Source organism: Apiospora hydei, assembly GCF_038363865.1.
Source record: "Apiospora hydei strain CBS 114990 chromosome Unknown utg000006l_segment0_segment0, whole genome shotgun sequence".
NCBI classification, from domain to species: Eukaryota; Fungi; Ascomycota; class Sordariomycetes; order Amphisphaeriales; family Apiosporaceae; genus Apiospora; species Apiospora hydei.
The window spans coordinates 5,394,404-5,408,693 of NW_027117365.1; the positions used below are offsets into that span (position 1 = coordinate 5,394,404).

Genomic DNA, 14,290 nt, shown 5'->3' on the forward strand with positions numbered 1-14,290 from the left:
TACTCATACTGGGAGACAGCGGGCACTGATTTGTTCTGCTATTTGATAGCGTTGGTAATGATCACATACCAACTTTCCCCTCGGAACCCGAGCCGACCAAATGCGAAACCAAGACCGCCTCCATATGCTCCACTACAACATCGTTCGTCGTTTCCACCATCGATGGGAACCCTCAAACAGTGTCGTCGCAGGTTGGGCCCTCGACATGTGCTCAAGTTCAAGGCTGTATGGTCACCGACTCCAACCACGAGGCCACGACCCAGCGCATCGCGGAATGTCGAACAACCACCGTCACGGACATGACCATCAGCTGCAGTGGCTCTGGCACGACGGCCTGTTCCACTCAGACGGCGGCACCCAAGACGGGCTGCTCCGAGTCCGTCACTGCTTCAACTACTACGTTTTCCTGCAAAGCCTCGTCCACTAATCCGGCGAAGCGACAAACGGGAAACGAAGATGGGCAAGATGCATGCGCCGAAGTCCGAGAGTGGCTGGTTTGGCCGGAGGATGGAATGGATAAGACCCAGACTGGGGCTATCTCTTCCAAGCTGAAGGAACTCTTGGGAGATGAACACAAAATTGTTGTTTCCGACACAAAGTTCGCAGGCGTGAACTTTTGGGTCGTCACTCTCAAGGCAGGTCGAGAGAAAGAAATCAAAACCATTGACCACGTAAGGCTTCCGCGAGCCCCTTAATGATACCACCGGTGCACAACTGACATTTTGGTTTCTCTCCAGGTGGTATCGGTGCACCCGCGATGTACCAAAGGCTGCGGGGATCCCACGGTCGAATCGCACTGGAGATACCAAACGGATTACATCAAAGAGAATCTTGACATGACTCTGAACGACGGCATTCCACAGATGGCGTTTCTTTCTCAGAGCAAGGACCATTATCCACTTGAGGAAACAGGTTCTGACCAGAAGTACTTTTTCGATGAGAGCGCCGGGGAGGATATACCCGTGTATATCGTGGACTCTGGTGCTAATCTTGAGCATCCGGTACGCTTGGTTTCTCTTTTATCTTCTCCTTGTCTGAGACCGCTGGGAGACCTCTAAGCTTGAAAGCCAGCCACTAATGTCTTTTAGGAGTTCGTAAACATCCGGGATAAAGTCGAGTTTATCCAAGTGTCCGACGAGGAGGGCGTCAACGACGACTCCTTCCTCCTGCCTTCACAGCGGTGCTGGCACGATGATCCGGGGAACTGCCACGCCCATGGCACGCTGATGCTGGGCTTCATCGCGGGCGCGCACCTGGGCGTGGCGAAGAAAGTGAAGCCCTACGTGGTTCGAGTGCCTCGCCGCAGTGAGTTCGGCGGGGGCGCCACGCCCGAAGACTGGCTGATCGGTGTCACCAAGGTCCTGGAGCGGTTCGAAAAGCCGAGAAAGACGATCCTGGCGATCCTCAATCTGTCTTGGCACTGGACTCGAAACTTGTATGAGGCGTATCCGGTGGAGCAACGAGGAGAGGATACCTTCTTCGGCTTCAGAAACCGGCTCGCTGCGTTGATCAATTTGCTCATCCAGAACGGCGTCTTTGTGCTGACTGGAGCTGGCAACGATGGCCCAGTAAGTTGTAAACCATCGCATAAGAATCGGGTTTAGATTTCTGACAAACAAAACACAACATGCAGATTTATGGATGGCCCAGCCTGTTCGGCGTCCCATACGACAAAGTCTGGAAGTCCATCGAGGAATACAAGAGCACTTGGCTGCATATCCCCGACCTCTTAGTCGTCGGCGCTCTGAACCCCGCCGACGGCAAGAGGTGGTCAAAGTCCGGGATCTCGGGCGACGACGAGGGTTCGTTTCCGGAGCTTTACGCGCCCGGATACCACGTCGTCGGTGCCAATGGAGACAAGAGCAAATGGCCGGGAGAGCCCGATTTGGACTACAAGAAACCGATAGATCGCAAGGCTCAGATCAGCTACTACAAGGGGAGTGTGGGAACATCTGATAGTGAGTGATGTTGTCTCTTTCTCTCTCTTTCGCGGCATGAGCCCCATTATTGTAAGGCGTAGTCTGACTATGAGAACCAGCCACGGCGCACACGGCTGGGCTGGCAGCCTACTTCTTGAAGCTTCATCATCTCGGACGGCTCCCAAAGGACGCGACTGGCGAAGATCAGGACCCGGACATGAGCCCTGCTGGATTGAAGCGATACATTATGAACAATGCCTGGCAAAGGGCTCCTGCTTCTACGATACATCCGCGGCGGACCCCAGGGATTTGGAACGGATCACCTTTGGAGCGAGTCAGTACTGATGGTGTCTGCCCCTGGAACCCCCGGACTCCTGCCAAGCTACGGCGATAGATCCAGCACCGGTCAACGGGCGTCGAGCAAGAACCGCTTACGGGGCAGTGCCTCGCACCCCAGTCGGCCAAGCCCACCGGCCCCGGCACTGCAATGACCAAAAACCCAACCGGAACAGGAGCCAGCTCCGTGACCTCGGGATCCGGAACCCAGTCAAGCGGAGTTTCTCCACCCACGACTTCTGCTACATTCTTCGTCTGCACGGCTGACCGGTGTGCCGCTCTGCTAAACTGCCACGCGCCGACCCATCCTGAATGCAAGGATGGGAAATGCGCCTGTCTCGCAGACGAAAACGAGATATCCCGGACCTGGAACTGCACCGAGGAGACCAAGAAGGAATGCTCGCCCTGTCCGGCCCCACAGGAGGTCGCCTGCAGCGACGAGAAGAAGTGTATCTGCACCCAGCCGCCGACGACATTGACCACGAGCACAAAGCCGCCGCCGCCGCCCCCGGCCACCACCAAAGAAAACCCACCGCCGCCACCTCCGTCCGAGCCAACGAAAGAGCCGCCGCTCACGAAACTGGAAATCGCCGTCGACGAAGACGTGTGCCGAGACCCCTTCGACCACCCCGGCACCCACGAGCACACCGTCCGCGAGTTCGCCTTTGCGGGCTGCCAGCGGTACCCGCACGAGATGCGCAGCGGCAGCGAGGGGAAGGTCTTCAACAAGAGGCGGAACGGCGGCGGCGGGAAGCCCATCATGTACATGGCCGTCAGCTGGATCGAGGGGTGCCGGACCACCGTGGACTCGCAGGACCCGCGGAGGCCGCTGGCGGAGGCGGACGAGGGCACGCGGCACAAGGAGATTGACTGCGTGACGGCGACGTGGGGGGGTATGGAGAGCGTGTAAGTCCGATGGGATAGTAGTTCCTTCTCCTTCCTAGCTGCGACCTCGACGATGAGTAGACTGACGAGGTTCTTCTTCTTCTAGGCCACAACGGTGGATCAGGCGGGATGCGGAGAATAGGTTGTCTGCGGTACGAGTGGGCGCCGGGTGCGTCGCCGACGTAGCCACCCTCCCCTTGGCCAAGAGGATATGCGCGTGGTGGGCTTAGAGGGGTATTGGGGAGAATGGGCTGGGCCAATACTTGGGTTTGGTACAGTGGTATCTTATTAGGCTTGAATCATAACCACGGGGTTGTACATGACTGGACTCACGCATATTCTGTGGGAAATTGCAAGATCTTTTCGGTCGTTTCATCAGTTAACGTCATCGAGATACTGCCAACCGCTACCAGTTAACACTATTGCCCGTCATCCCTCTTTCCCACCCGGTTTTCCTTCCCCAAAATAGGAAGGTGTCAATGCCCATAAATGCTCCCAGGAATGTGATGATTCACCCCCAAACGAAAGAAAACGTTGTTCCGCTAAATATGCCCGCTATTACAAGAAATCTTATCCACTCGTGCTCAGTCAGTTGGGTCGTGTTCGTGTCCAGTCTCGTCAGTCGGTCTCGTGAGCTCCACCCTTTCAACCTGCAATGTGTCAGCAACAATACTTTCAAGCCGCAAAGCTTGATGGTCGGATTCTTTCTCTCTCTCTCTCTTACCTCTTGCATATCTTTCAGCTGCTCTGCCTCGCTCGCGGTCAAGAAGGCATGCCAGAACCAGATGCCCCCGTCAGTCGTCGCGGTGTACAGATTCCCCCCCCGCCCGCCATCGCCTCCAGCTGGTCCACGAGCGTCCGCAGCGCCGGCTCGTCGCGGCGGTCCCGGGGCTCGACGTGGTAGAGCTGCCGGCCCGCGGGCGGCTTCCGGTACATGATCTGCTTGTTCTCGCGCTGGGGCGTGAAATTCGGCTCGTCCGCCGGCCGCGCGGTGCGAGGCGACTTGGGGCTGGGTTGGTGCTCCACTTTCAGGACCTGCAGTGCGCATTAGCTAAATATGATTCGCGCTCTGACGGGCTTAGCAACTCAAATTTGCTGTCGGATTGTGCCCACCTCCTGCATCGCTTTGATAAGCTCCAGCTGGGACGGGGTGAGGAAGGCGCGCCAGAAGAGGACGCCCTCGAACAGGTTCGAGCGCTGCATGGCGTAGGCGTCGACCGAGTCCTCGAGGTGCTTGTCGACGCAGCGCGTCTGCTGCGCGTTGCAGGAGTCGGCGGGGTAGATGAGGTACAGCTCCGTGCCCGCGGGCGGCTGGCGGTCCTGCAGCCGGGCCCGCGCCGCCTCGGCCGCGGCGGCCGACTCCTCCGAGCGCGTCGTCCACCACGGCGGCTGGTGCTCGGCCCGCGTCGCGGGGGCGTACATCCGCGACCGCGCCAGGATGATGTCGATGGCGCTCGACAGGGGCGCGTCGTCCCGCTTGGCTGGCGACGCGGGCCTCTGCTCCTGCTCCTGCTCCTCCGGAATAGGTTCAGATGAGGGCGGCGGCGGCGGTGACGCCGGCTGGCTCAGCTCGGAGGATCTGGGGACCTGCTCGGCAGGCATGCTGGCGGCGCTCATGTCTATCTCGCCTAGATGCGGGATATCCCAGGAAATGCCCGACGAGATGTCGCCCAGCGAGTCTGGAAGTGTCATTTTCATGACGGGCTTGGAGGGCGCAAACTCCGTGGGCGCCGGGTTTCCCAGGGATACCGATCTCCGCGACATGATGGAGGCCTTGTCGTCTTGGGCTGAAGATTTCCTGAAATGCATCATAATCAAACGGTAGTGCGCCGGGAAGCAGGCAATTTAAAAGAATGTCTGTCAGCGGGAAGCAAAAAAAAGAAAAAAGCAAAAAGTAAGACAGACAGCGTGGCAGAGACGTCTTTTGTTTTGTTGTGATGCGACGATGCTGGGACGACGGAGTGTCCCCCGCTCTTCGCTCTTCCCTGCCTGCTCCAGGTGGGAAACTTGGTTTGCTACATAAGCTATGACATGTAACTGCATACAAGGGCCAACAAAGTGTGGCAGGGTCGCAGGGGCCTCAGCCACAGACGTTGGTCCGGGGTATACGGCCAGAAATACGACGGCGCCAAATGGCTAAGCCCGGCAAAAGCCAGGCCCAAATCTCAATTGTTTCACAAAACGGGGCGATCATGATGCCTGCAAGACAACAAGAGAGGGTCCCGAGGCTGCCAGGGCAACAATCGCGAGGGTGGAGCGATGACAACGCCGACTTTTGCTTACTACATAAGTACATACTCTCTGGTTGACAGTCGCCAAAAAGTGGAGTGGGCCACATAGACGCAGATGAATGCATGAACGCCAATCTCCACTGATTCTGATCCGGCCAACGCTCTGTGGGTTGGGAAGGAAATATCTCGACCGCAATGTATCACGTCTCAGTCTTGGTGGGAGGAAGTCTGAGACGGGCATTCGGGATGGCCGTCAATGCGCGCAGACAGTCTTAGCGGGCGGAAGGAGCGGTCAGAAGACCGAACTTGGCATTTCAAAACGGATACTAGTTGGGCATCTATAGCAAAGCTTAATACACATTAGGTCCTCTGGGATATGGATCCGATGCGACGAGTGGAAAACCGCAACCAGCAAGCCGACTCGCAAAAGTGAACCGCAAACCCGTATCCACAGACCTGCCCAACCCAAAAGAAAGGAGTACGTACAGAGACGGGTATTAAGTAAATCATGTATAGCTACTAGCCAACTTCAACAACAGAGTAAAAGAGAAACGTGCAAAACCCATTCATGCTGACTTCTTCTCCTTCTTGCCCTTGGGCATGCGCACCAACCAGTACAGGAACAACGACGCCACAATGTTGACCACGATGTAGACCATGCCGATCCCAAAGTCGCGCCAGCGGGTGTCGTAGCTAGAGTTGAGCTGGGCCAGGAAGGCGTTGGTCGTGGCCATGGGGCAGTACTGGCACGCGCTCGCGGCGCCCTTGTCGACGACGTAGCCGCCGACGGCCTCGACGTAGCCGTCCAGATAGGCGCCGCACGTCGAGCCGGCCGGCGGGTCGAACTTGACCAGCTCGGCCGCGGAGCAGGTCACGTTGGTGTTGGCGAGCCCCGTCGACAGCATGGCCGAGGCGAAGTAGGTGAACGGCGAGACGCGGTACATGAAGATCCAGAACCCGGGCAGCGTGTTGGGCCCGGCCAGGATGCCGCAGAACAGGATGCACATCATGAACAGCATCTGCGCCAGGTTCCCGCCCGACTCGGCCGTGTCCGCGAGCGCGATGCACGCGTGCGCAAACGTGCACGTAAACACCAAGAACTGCCAAAACAGCAGCCACATGAGCACGCCGCGCTCGTGCGTCTGGCCCGCCGCCTCGGCGTTGCGGTACAGGCCGACGGGGTAGTACGTGAGCGCCCACATGAAGACGGAGGCGAGCGAGTTCCAGGGGATCTCGGTCAGGACCTGCGACAGCATGAAGACCTTCCAGCTGTACGTCTTGGAGGGCCGCTCGCGCACCTCGTAGAGCTTGCGCTGGGTCACGAAGTGCGGCATCTGCTGCTGCACGAGCTGGCCAAAGATGGTGTAGATGTTGAAGATGGCGAACATTTGGTTCTGGAGGCCCTGGATCGATAGGGGGCGTTTAGGAAGACTAGGCCTGCGAGGGTGTCAGCCGGGGTTGATCCTCGGATTTGGGATATAATATATAGCGAGAAGGCCGGGAGTTTCAATGCAAAGGGGGAAAACGAAAGTGCATGTGACTTACCGACGAAGAGCGCGACCGAGATGCAGAGAGCGAACTTGGAGTAGATGTACGACGGCGTGCGCCAGTACTGCTCAAAGACCCGCCGCGTCACGACCAGCAGCTGATCCCACAGCGGCGTGGCAAATTCCTGGAACGTGGCCCGGCCATCCTGCGTCGCCATCGAGTTGCGGCGCTTCTCCCGGCCGCCCTCACCAACACCGTCGGCCTTGAGCCGCTGCAGCTCGTCGTGGACTTCTTTATACTCCGGGCTCTCCCGCCAAGCCTGATGCCAGTCGATCTCGGTCGAGGACCCAGGCGCCGCCCCGATGACCTCGAGCATCCACTCCGCCGGATTCGCCTCCGCCGGGCACGGGTCCGCGCCCTGGCGCTGGAAGTAGCCGGTCAGGGTCTCGGAGTTGTCGCCGATCTCGCCAAAGTAGACGGTCCTGCCGCCTTTAGCCAGAAAGAGCAGGCGGTCGAAGCGCTGGAACAGCATCGCGGACGGCTGGTGGATGGTGCACAGGACCGACTGCCCGGCCTTCGATAGTTTTTCTAAGAGGTCGAGGATGGCCCACGAGGTCTGCGAGTCCAGGCCCGAGGTGGGCTCGTCGACGAAGAGGAGCAAGGGGGCTTGGCGGCGAGTTCGACGCCGATGGTCAATCTGTGGTCGTTTGTGTCAGGCTATTATCGGCCGTACCATTCATTGTGCTTGAACAAGAAAACATAGGGAGTGGATGCTTACCTCTTGCGTTGCTCAACATTAAGACCTTCTCCCAGGACACCGACAACTGCATCAGCATACTCCTCCATGTCGAGCATCTTGATGACTTCGTTGACGTAAGCGAGCTTTTCGGATCTCGGGGTAGCAGCAGGCTGTCGGAGCAGGGCACTAAACTCCAATGCTTCACGAACAGTACTAGTCTCGAGGTGAAGGTCTTGCTGTTGCACATAGCCGGTCTTGCGCTGGAAGGACTTATCACGTTGCATGCCTGCGGTCATTAGCGAAAGCTCCGATGCTTGAACGGAAAGTGGATCAAGTGGTGGGCGCGGTAGTACATACCATCGACCAACATCTCTCCGGTAATAACGCCCATAGAAATCCGGTCCGCCAAACAGTCCAGAAGCGTCGTCTTCCCCGCGCCCGAGACGCCCATCAGCGCCGTCAGGGTCCCGGGCTTGACCCAACCATCCACATGGTCCAGGATGCGCCGGGGCTCCCCCTTGATCTTGATGTCGTAGCAGACGTCCTTCCACTGGAACACGCTGGTGGAGGCCTGGATGACGCCCGCGGTCCCGTCGCTGCTGGATCCGTCGTTCGGGGAGTTGGTCGCCTGGGGGTTCTTCTCGACGACGGGCACGGGTCCGGAGAGCGAGGCCTCGGAGTCCTTCTTGCCCGTGAAGGCGTGGCGGGCGGCGTTGTGGCCGCGCCGGAACACGAGGACCTCGCCCTTGGACTTCTTCTCGGAGATGTACTCGGTCGCCACGAGATGGACCAAATGGTTGAACAGAGCGAACCCGATGAGGATGCCGATATTGCGCCACTTGTGACTATTAAAGTACTTGTACGCAATATTGATGTACGCATCCCCATTGACCGTCGCGCGCCCGGGAACCGCGCCAACCGCGTTACAAGCGCTGAACCCGCCCGCGATGGTCACGTTCTCGTACCCGGGGACCGCGGGGTTGGGCACGAGGCTGGCGCACGCGAACTCGCGGCCGTGGTACTCGTTGATCATGAGGGCCTCGAAGCCGTAGGCGACGGGGTCCAGGTAGTTGATCCAGCGGCACCAGCCGAGCATGTAGTCGACGGGGATGACGAAGCCGGTGAAGATGACCAAGGCCAGGATCAGGATGGCGGCGGGGACCATGGCTTGCGACAGGGTCCGGGACATGGAAGCACTGTCGGGGTGGGTTTCTGGTCAGTATCGGTGTAATCTCTCTCGGAGCAGTTGGGCGGAATTTTGCTCACATGGCTCGGAACGTGCCGGACATGGCCAGCACCATGAGGAATACCGTCAGCCAGAAGAAGAAATAGTTGCCCGGCTCGCGGTTAAGGTTGGTCATCTGCCAGTGACTCCCGGGTTAGCTTATGTATTCCTGCTACCACTCAGTGTGTCAGACCGGAGGAGCGAGTGAGGACGTACAAAGTACAAGATGAGATTGTATGTAATACTGTTGGTGATCTTGTACGGCATATCGACCAGTATAGACGAGAACGCCTCAGCCGACGCGTGAGTGAAAGCATACCGGACATGCTTCTCCACGATGGGCCGCTGCGCGTACTGCGTCAAGATTTCCAGCGCGGACGAAAACGCATTCATCAGGATCGCCACGAACAGCACCGCGGACCGGCTGTAGAAGCTGGCCGTGGTCTCCTGCAAGTTGTAAAACAGCGACGAGATGATGAGCGACATGGCCGAGTTGGCCACGAGCTGGAACACTGTCAGCCAGGGGTCGCCCACCAGCCGCCGCCACCCCCGCCACAGGCACAGCCGGACCTGCTGCGGGTACGACATGAGGTACGGCGACTCGAGCCGCTGCCGCCTGTTCTGGTCCGTCTTCTTGAGGGCGCGGAAGTCGCGCGCGTCGTCGCCGCCGAACGGGTGCGCTTCTTTATAGGCCTGGATCTGCTGCTGCAGTTCCGCGTGCTCGCGGCTCCGCTTCCAGGCGGCGGCGAAGTCTTCGGGGGTGCGCGGGACGCGGGACTCCCAGCCGGGGCGCACGATGCGCTCCGAGGGCGCGGTCATGGAGGTGAGGAAGTCGGGCGTGGTCTGGCGGCTTGGGCACTCGAAGCCGAGGTTGATGAAGTATTCTTTCGCTTTGTCGGCGGGACCGTAGAAGATTTGATGGCCGTCGTAGATGACCAGCGCTTTGTCGAATAAATCGTAGGCAGTTTGAGGGGCCTGTTTCAGGGTAAGTTAGCTAAAGGCAATGTCTGGCTAATGGGGGTAATGTTTTACCTGATAGATGGACACGGCACAGCTTCGTCCGAAAAGCTCGGACTGAAGTTTCAAGGTACGGCAAAACTCGATAGCGTTAGCCGAGTCCAACCCCCGCGTCGAGTTGTCCCAGCACTGCAACGGCGCATTCGCCAACGTCGCCTCGGCAATAGTGACCCGCTTCCGCTCCCCGCCCGACACGCCGCGGACGTACTGGTCGCCCACGCGCGTGTTGACGGTATGGCTGATCCCGTACATGGCCATGACGACATCCCGATAATGGTCCGCGTACTCGCCGCGGATCTCGCCGGGGAGGCTCTGCGGCGCCCGCGCGCGCGCCGCGAACGTGAGCGTGTCGCCCACCGACAGCATGGGGAAGTGCACGTCGATCTCGGCCGTGTAGATGGCGTCGCCGCGGTGCTGCGCGTGGAGCTCCTCCGCGGTCAGGCCCTGGTAGTTGAAGTAGGCGTCCGGGTCGGCGTAGAGGCCGCTCATCTCGCCCGCGAGGGTCTTGAGGAAGGTGCTGCACCCGGCGCCCGGCGGGCCGAGGACGACGAGCATCTCGCTCGGGTTGAGGATGCCGTCGAAGCTGTTGAGGATGTCGATGCGGCGCTGCCGGTGGGCCTTGGAGAGGAGCCCGCGCGCCAGGCTGGGGAGCTCGAGGACCACGTTCCCGACGTCTTTCTGGAAGTCCGTCTCGTTGCCGTAGCCGAAGACGTTGAGATTCTGGAAGCAGAGGCCGGTCTTGCGGAACCGGGTGCCGTGCGCGTTGGCATGCTCGGCCACGGACTGCGACCAGGCACGGGCGTTGAAGTGCGCGCCGTTTGGGTTGAACTCCGAGTTGGGGTCGGTGGTGGCTTGCTTGAAGTCGCTGACGAGGTTGATGAACTGGGAGTTCCGGGTGTACTGTCTGGCTAAGTCTTGCACCAGGGAGTGTCGCCGTTCGGCCTCCTGTCGAAAGTGTTCACTGCCCTCATCATTCACTATATCTGGCCCGCAAAGTGTAGCGGCACTAGGCTGTTCGTTGAGGTCTTTGGGGCTCTGGACACCGAAGTTTTCTTGCTTGCCGTCTGGCGGCTGCTCTGAAGCCATGACGTCTCCGTGTTGATTGACTATGCGGACCACTGCTTGACAGTTGTATGAACTTGGGAAGCGAGAAGGCTGCAAGTGAAGGGATTGGGGGTATTAGATACTTAAACCACCAGTAGAACAAGGTAACGTAGCAGCAGTAAGAGATGGAGGGTGGTTTGTCATCGTTATATCACCCTGCATCACTATATGATAGTACTCAACCATGTAGGGAAATTTCTGGGTGACATCGGTTACACTATCCGTCCGCACCCGTCTCGGGCCCTGTTTGTTTTGATATTCCCCGTGTTCTGTTACATTCCGCGAGATCTGCCGTACAGAATACTGGGCTGCTCGCAGCCTGACCGCAAAATGTGAGCAAATTGCGCAACAAAATATTGCCAATTGTGAAGATCGAAGACCGCCGTCTTGGTTCGTACTCGAAGAAGCGTCGTACGCCGGGTATGATTGGCCCACGACGTGGAGAAGTACCTGTCGAAAGGGGGTCGCGCATTGTCCAGGTCGGGGGCCTGGCTGCGCTCGACGGACCGAAGGCGGACTCCGAGACCACGTGAGGGCCCCGAGCAACACCCTGCACAAATCAGGCATCCAATGAGAACGAAACATAAGGCCCCCTACATTCAGCTTACACGTACGTTAATTGTGCATCGTTGCAATTATGCAACGCCAGCTATTTCTTGGCATCAGGACCCTGGTGACCCCGTCCCCGGCACATCCGGGGGTCCACATGGTGGTGCGCTGCGGGAAGGGTCAGCTTTCCGACGTCACAACGACCTGCCACTCCTGCAACAGCTGCCGCTCCCAGTATACAGGCCTCGGACACTGGTTCTGTTCATAAACCCTGTCAAAAGCCGTGTCGTGTTTCAGTTCTTATGGTGATGGACTTATGTTGTGCATCCGGCACTTTTTGCCGTGTATGGAATGGCCTGACAGCAGCAGAGGATGATCCAATGTGTCGATGCATTAGTACCCGTGCAAGCTGTCGCCCCCCCCTGGCTCATGACGCCTGGCATCGGTATCTGGCATGTCGCCGATTTCGTATTCCTTATCTCCCGAATACATTCGTATCGGGATTCGCAGTTTATTGCTTCAGGTATCTAGGGCCGGGATGGAGAACATTTGACCTTTTGGGCTGTTCGGGTTGTCGATCCAGGGTCCTGTGGCCTGTCTGCATGCCAAGCCCTGGGAAAAGGGACCTCTCGCTCAGCGTCGCACCCCTCGCCAGCCATGTGCAGCTACGCCTTGGGCAGTCGGCCACGGGATTTTGGGCGACATGTCTAAAACCCGACAGTCCACCTGATGGATGCAGAGGTTGCAGTAGTGAGTGGTTTTATTGCCGCGAGCTATTATTAATTGCCGGCTTTCCACATCCTTCGTGGTTGATGTTCCTGTTTGGTCCTTTTTACTGACAAGTCCAACCAGGCATGACCAGGGTTTGGGGCTTGATAAGCTCCGTCCCGGGGCAGGTATCGCCTTTGCATCCCGACCTCCGCGCCCACACAGGACCATGGCACTTGCATACCACATGTTCTCAGCTTGCCTTTCAATCTGGGAGAGAAACGGTATAGGAAAGCCCATGTATCATTTCCAGGTCAAAAGGTGACTCCATACACACCTGCTTGGTTTGTTGGCTCTTGATGGCAGTCAGATTACGCCACACACCGATCAAGGAGCTGACTTGGGAGGTGCACCCCTGCTCAAAGCCTTTGGGAGAGTGACATAAGCAGCAACTGGAGCCCGGCACAACTCCCGCCTTGAGAAAACACAGGCGCAAACCGGGTCAAATCGACCATATTCGTTTCCGTAAAAGCAACATGATCATGTGTGCCGTGTGGTTTGATCGACTTGCCGGACGACAAGAAACTTCGATGGCAAATATTTGCCCTCGAGGTCACACGCACAGGGGAAAACCGCACAAACATTTGGGACCGGGTTGTCATCGCGGTCCGTCAAACATGCAAACCTACGTTGAAGTCTACCACGCAACATCCATGGCATGATATCTGACAGTTTATGTGGTGTTTTCCACCTTGGAATTTATGACTGAGGCTGCCTATTTAAAAGCCATTAGGATCTCCCAAGTCGATTCTTAGACCACGGCTACAAGACAGAAACCTAACCTGCGACTACCGGGACCCAACGCTTTAGCCCCTTACCTTCTGCATCTTTTCTCAATTGACCCTCGGGCACGGTGAACGACATGGAATCGCATCCCAGATGGGAATATATCGCCGAGGGGTTGCCCCGTATCGTCAATTTCTTCTCTGCTGTCTTCTCCGTTGACTATCCGTGCAGGGTGTGCAATCTTTCCCGTATTGACGCCGAACCGCTTCCGTCGGAGAGGTTCTTGATCGGTCATTTATTCAAAGGCTTGGAAGCCAGCGAGGCACCGGACCCCGACGAAGGCTACGCCCTGGATCGTGGCCCCAGTGTGTTTTTGGCCGTTCTCGGTGGGACTTTGCTCAGGCTGTGGCGTAGGAGCCTCTCGCCGTGGAGCGTGAACGCGGTACCGGTGCATGAACCGTCCGAGTCCATCTATGCGCTTACGCGCGGCCGGAACTCCCGTAACATCATAGTCATTGTGGGTAACGGTTACTGTCCCAAACCAAAAGATGTTCGGTCTTGGGAGCGACTTAGACGGCCATCACCGATGTGGAGGGCGGGTTGCCGTTGGGGCTTCATAGCTACCATGGTGACCTACACATCCCTCTCCCTGATTTGGATGTTCAGCCTTGCTGTAATCTTTATGTCCGTGGACGCCCTCAGCTTGCTATCCCTCCTTGCCGTAGGTGCGATTCGAGTAAGCTACAACGCCTGGCTGGCGATGCTCGAGTGTACCCCGGCGATGCTGAACATTTCGCTCCGAAAGCTCGAGGAGATTGTGTCCGACGACGCCATGGATGTGCTCATGGACTTTGAAGCGACGTACGAGAAAGCTAGGCCGCTGCTGCGGGAGTTCTTCCCCGACGGGCCCAGAAGCGAGGCCGAGAGGAGGTGGTGGGAATACGATGAAACTGTCGAGTACGACACGGAAAGAGACAAGACGCCGCGCCGAGGGCGTCCTCGCCGCTTGTATCCGCATTCCTTCCCGCGGGCTGTGTATCATCCTAAGCATGGGAAACTGCTCTGAAACTATTCTCCTGGTCTAGACACGGGTAGATTTGATCATGCGTTGTTTGCGTACGATGAGGATCTTGGGTGGTCGCTGGGTTTGGACAGCATCAGTTTCATTTGTAACTGCACTTACTTGAGTCAGAAATGTATACTAGGGTAGATCCTATTCATGTGTACCCATGCATTCATCTTTCTGGCGGTTTTCTAGCCCATGGGGAGGAAAACGTATCGTCTTGCCAAGATGCCTGTGACG

General features: G+C 57.8%; 5 protein-coding genes across 5 annotated transcripts; 3 read left to right on the forward strand and 2 right to left on the reverse strand.

Annotated features, from left to right (window-relative positions):
• Positions 1 to 227: 227 nt before the first annotated feature.
• PG997_008962 (serine protease precursor) lies at positions 228 to 1,966 on the forward strand (the record flags this gene model as incomplete). Its single annotated transcript, XM_066813277.1, has 4 exons — positions 228 to 671; positions 738 to 1,001; positions 1,092 to 1,568; positions 1,634 to 1,966. The coding sequence occupies 4 exons, from the start codon at positions 228 to 230 to the stop codon at positions 1,964 to 1,966; spliced, it is 1,518 nt and encodes a 505-aa protein (XP_066668619.1).
• A 440-nt stretch (positions 1,967 to 2,406) lies between these two features.
• On the forward strand, positions 2,407 to 3,165 carry PG997_008963 (uncharacterized protein; the record flags this gene model as incomplete). The annotated part of the gene is made up of 1 exon (XM_066813278.1): positions 2,407 to 3,165. The coding sequence occupies one exon, from the start codon at positions 2,407 to 2,409 to the stop codon at positions 3,163 to 3,165; it is 759 nt and encodes a 252-aa protein (XP_066668620.1).
• Positions 3,166 to 3,902: 737 nt separating this feature from the next.
• Positions 3,903 to 4,904, reverse strand: PG997_008964 (uncharacterized protein; the record flags this gene model as incomplete). The annotated part of the gene is made up of 2 exons (XM_066813279.1): positions 3,903 to 4,175; positions 4,254 to 4,904. The coding sequence occupies 2 exons, from the start codon at positions 4,902 to 4,904 to the stop codon at positions 3,903 to 3,905; spliced, it is 924 nt and encodes a 307-aa protein (XP_066668621.1).
• Positions 4,905 to 5,937: 1,033 nt separating this feature from the next.
• On the reverse strand, positions 5,938 to 10,926 carry PG997_008965 (ZEB2-regulated ABC transporter 1; the record flags this gene model as incomplete). The annotated part of the gene is made up of 7 exons (XM_066813280.1): positions 5,938 to 6,808; positions 6,913 to 7,556; positions 7,682 to 7,884; positions 7,956 to 8,794; positions 8,865 to 8,959; positions 9,040 to 9,798; positions 9,856 to 10,926. 7 exons carry the CDS (start codon positions 10,924 to 10,926, stop codon positions 5,938 to 5,940), a joined length of 4,482 nt encoding a protein of 1,493 aa, XP_066668622.1.
• Positions 10,927 to 13,123: 2,197 nt separating this feature from the next.
• PG997_008966 (uncharacterized protein) lies at positions 13,124 to 14,053 on the forward strand (the record flags this gene model as incomplete). The annotated part of the gene is made up of 1 exon (XM_066813281.1): positions 13,124 to 14,053. The coding sequence occupies one exon, from the start codon at positions 13,124 to 13,126 to the stop codon at positions 14,051 to 14,053; it is 930 nt and encodes a 309-aa protein (XP_066668623.1).
• Positions 14,054 to 14,290: the final 237 nt, after the last annotated feature.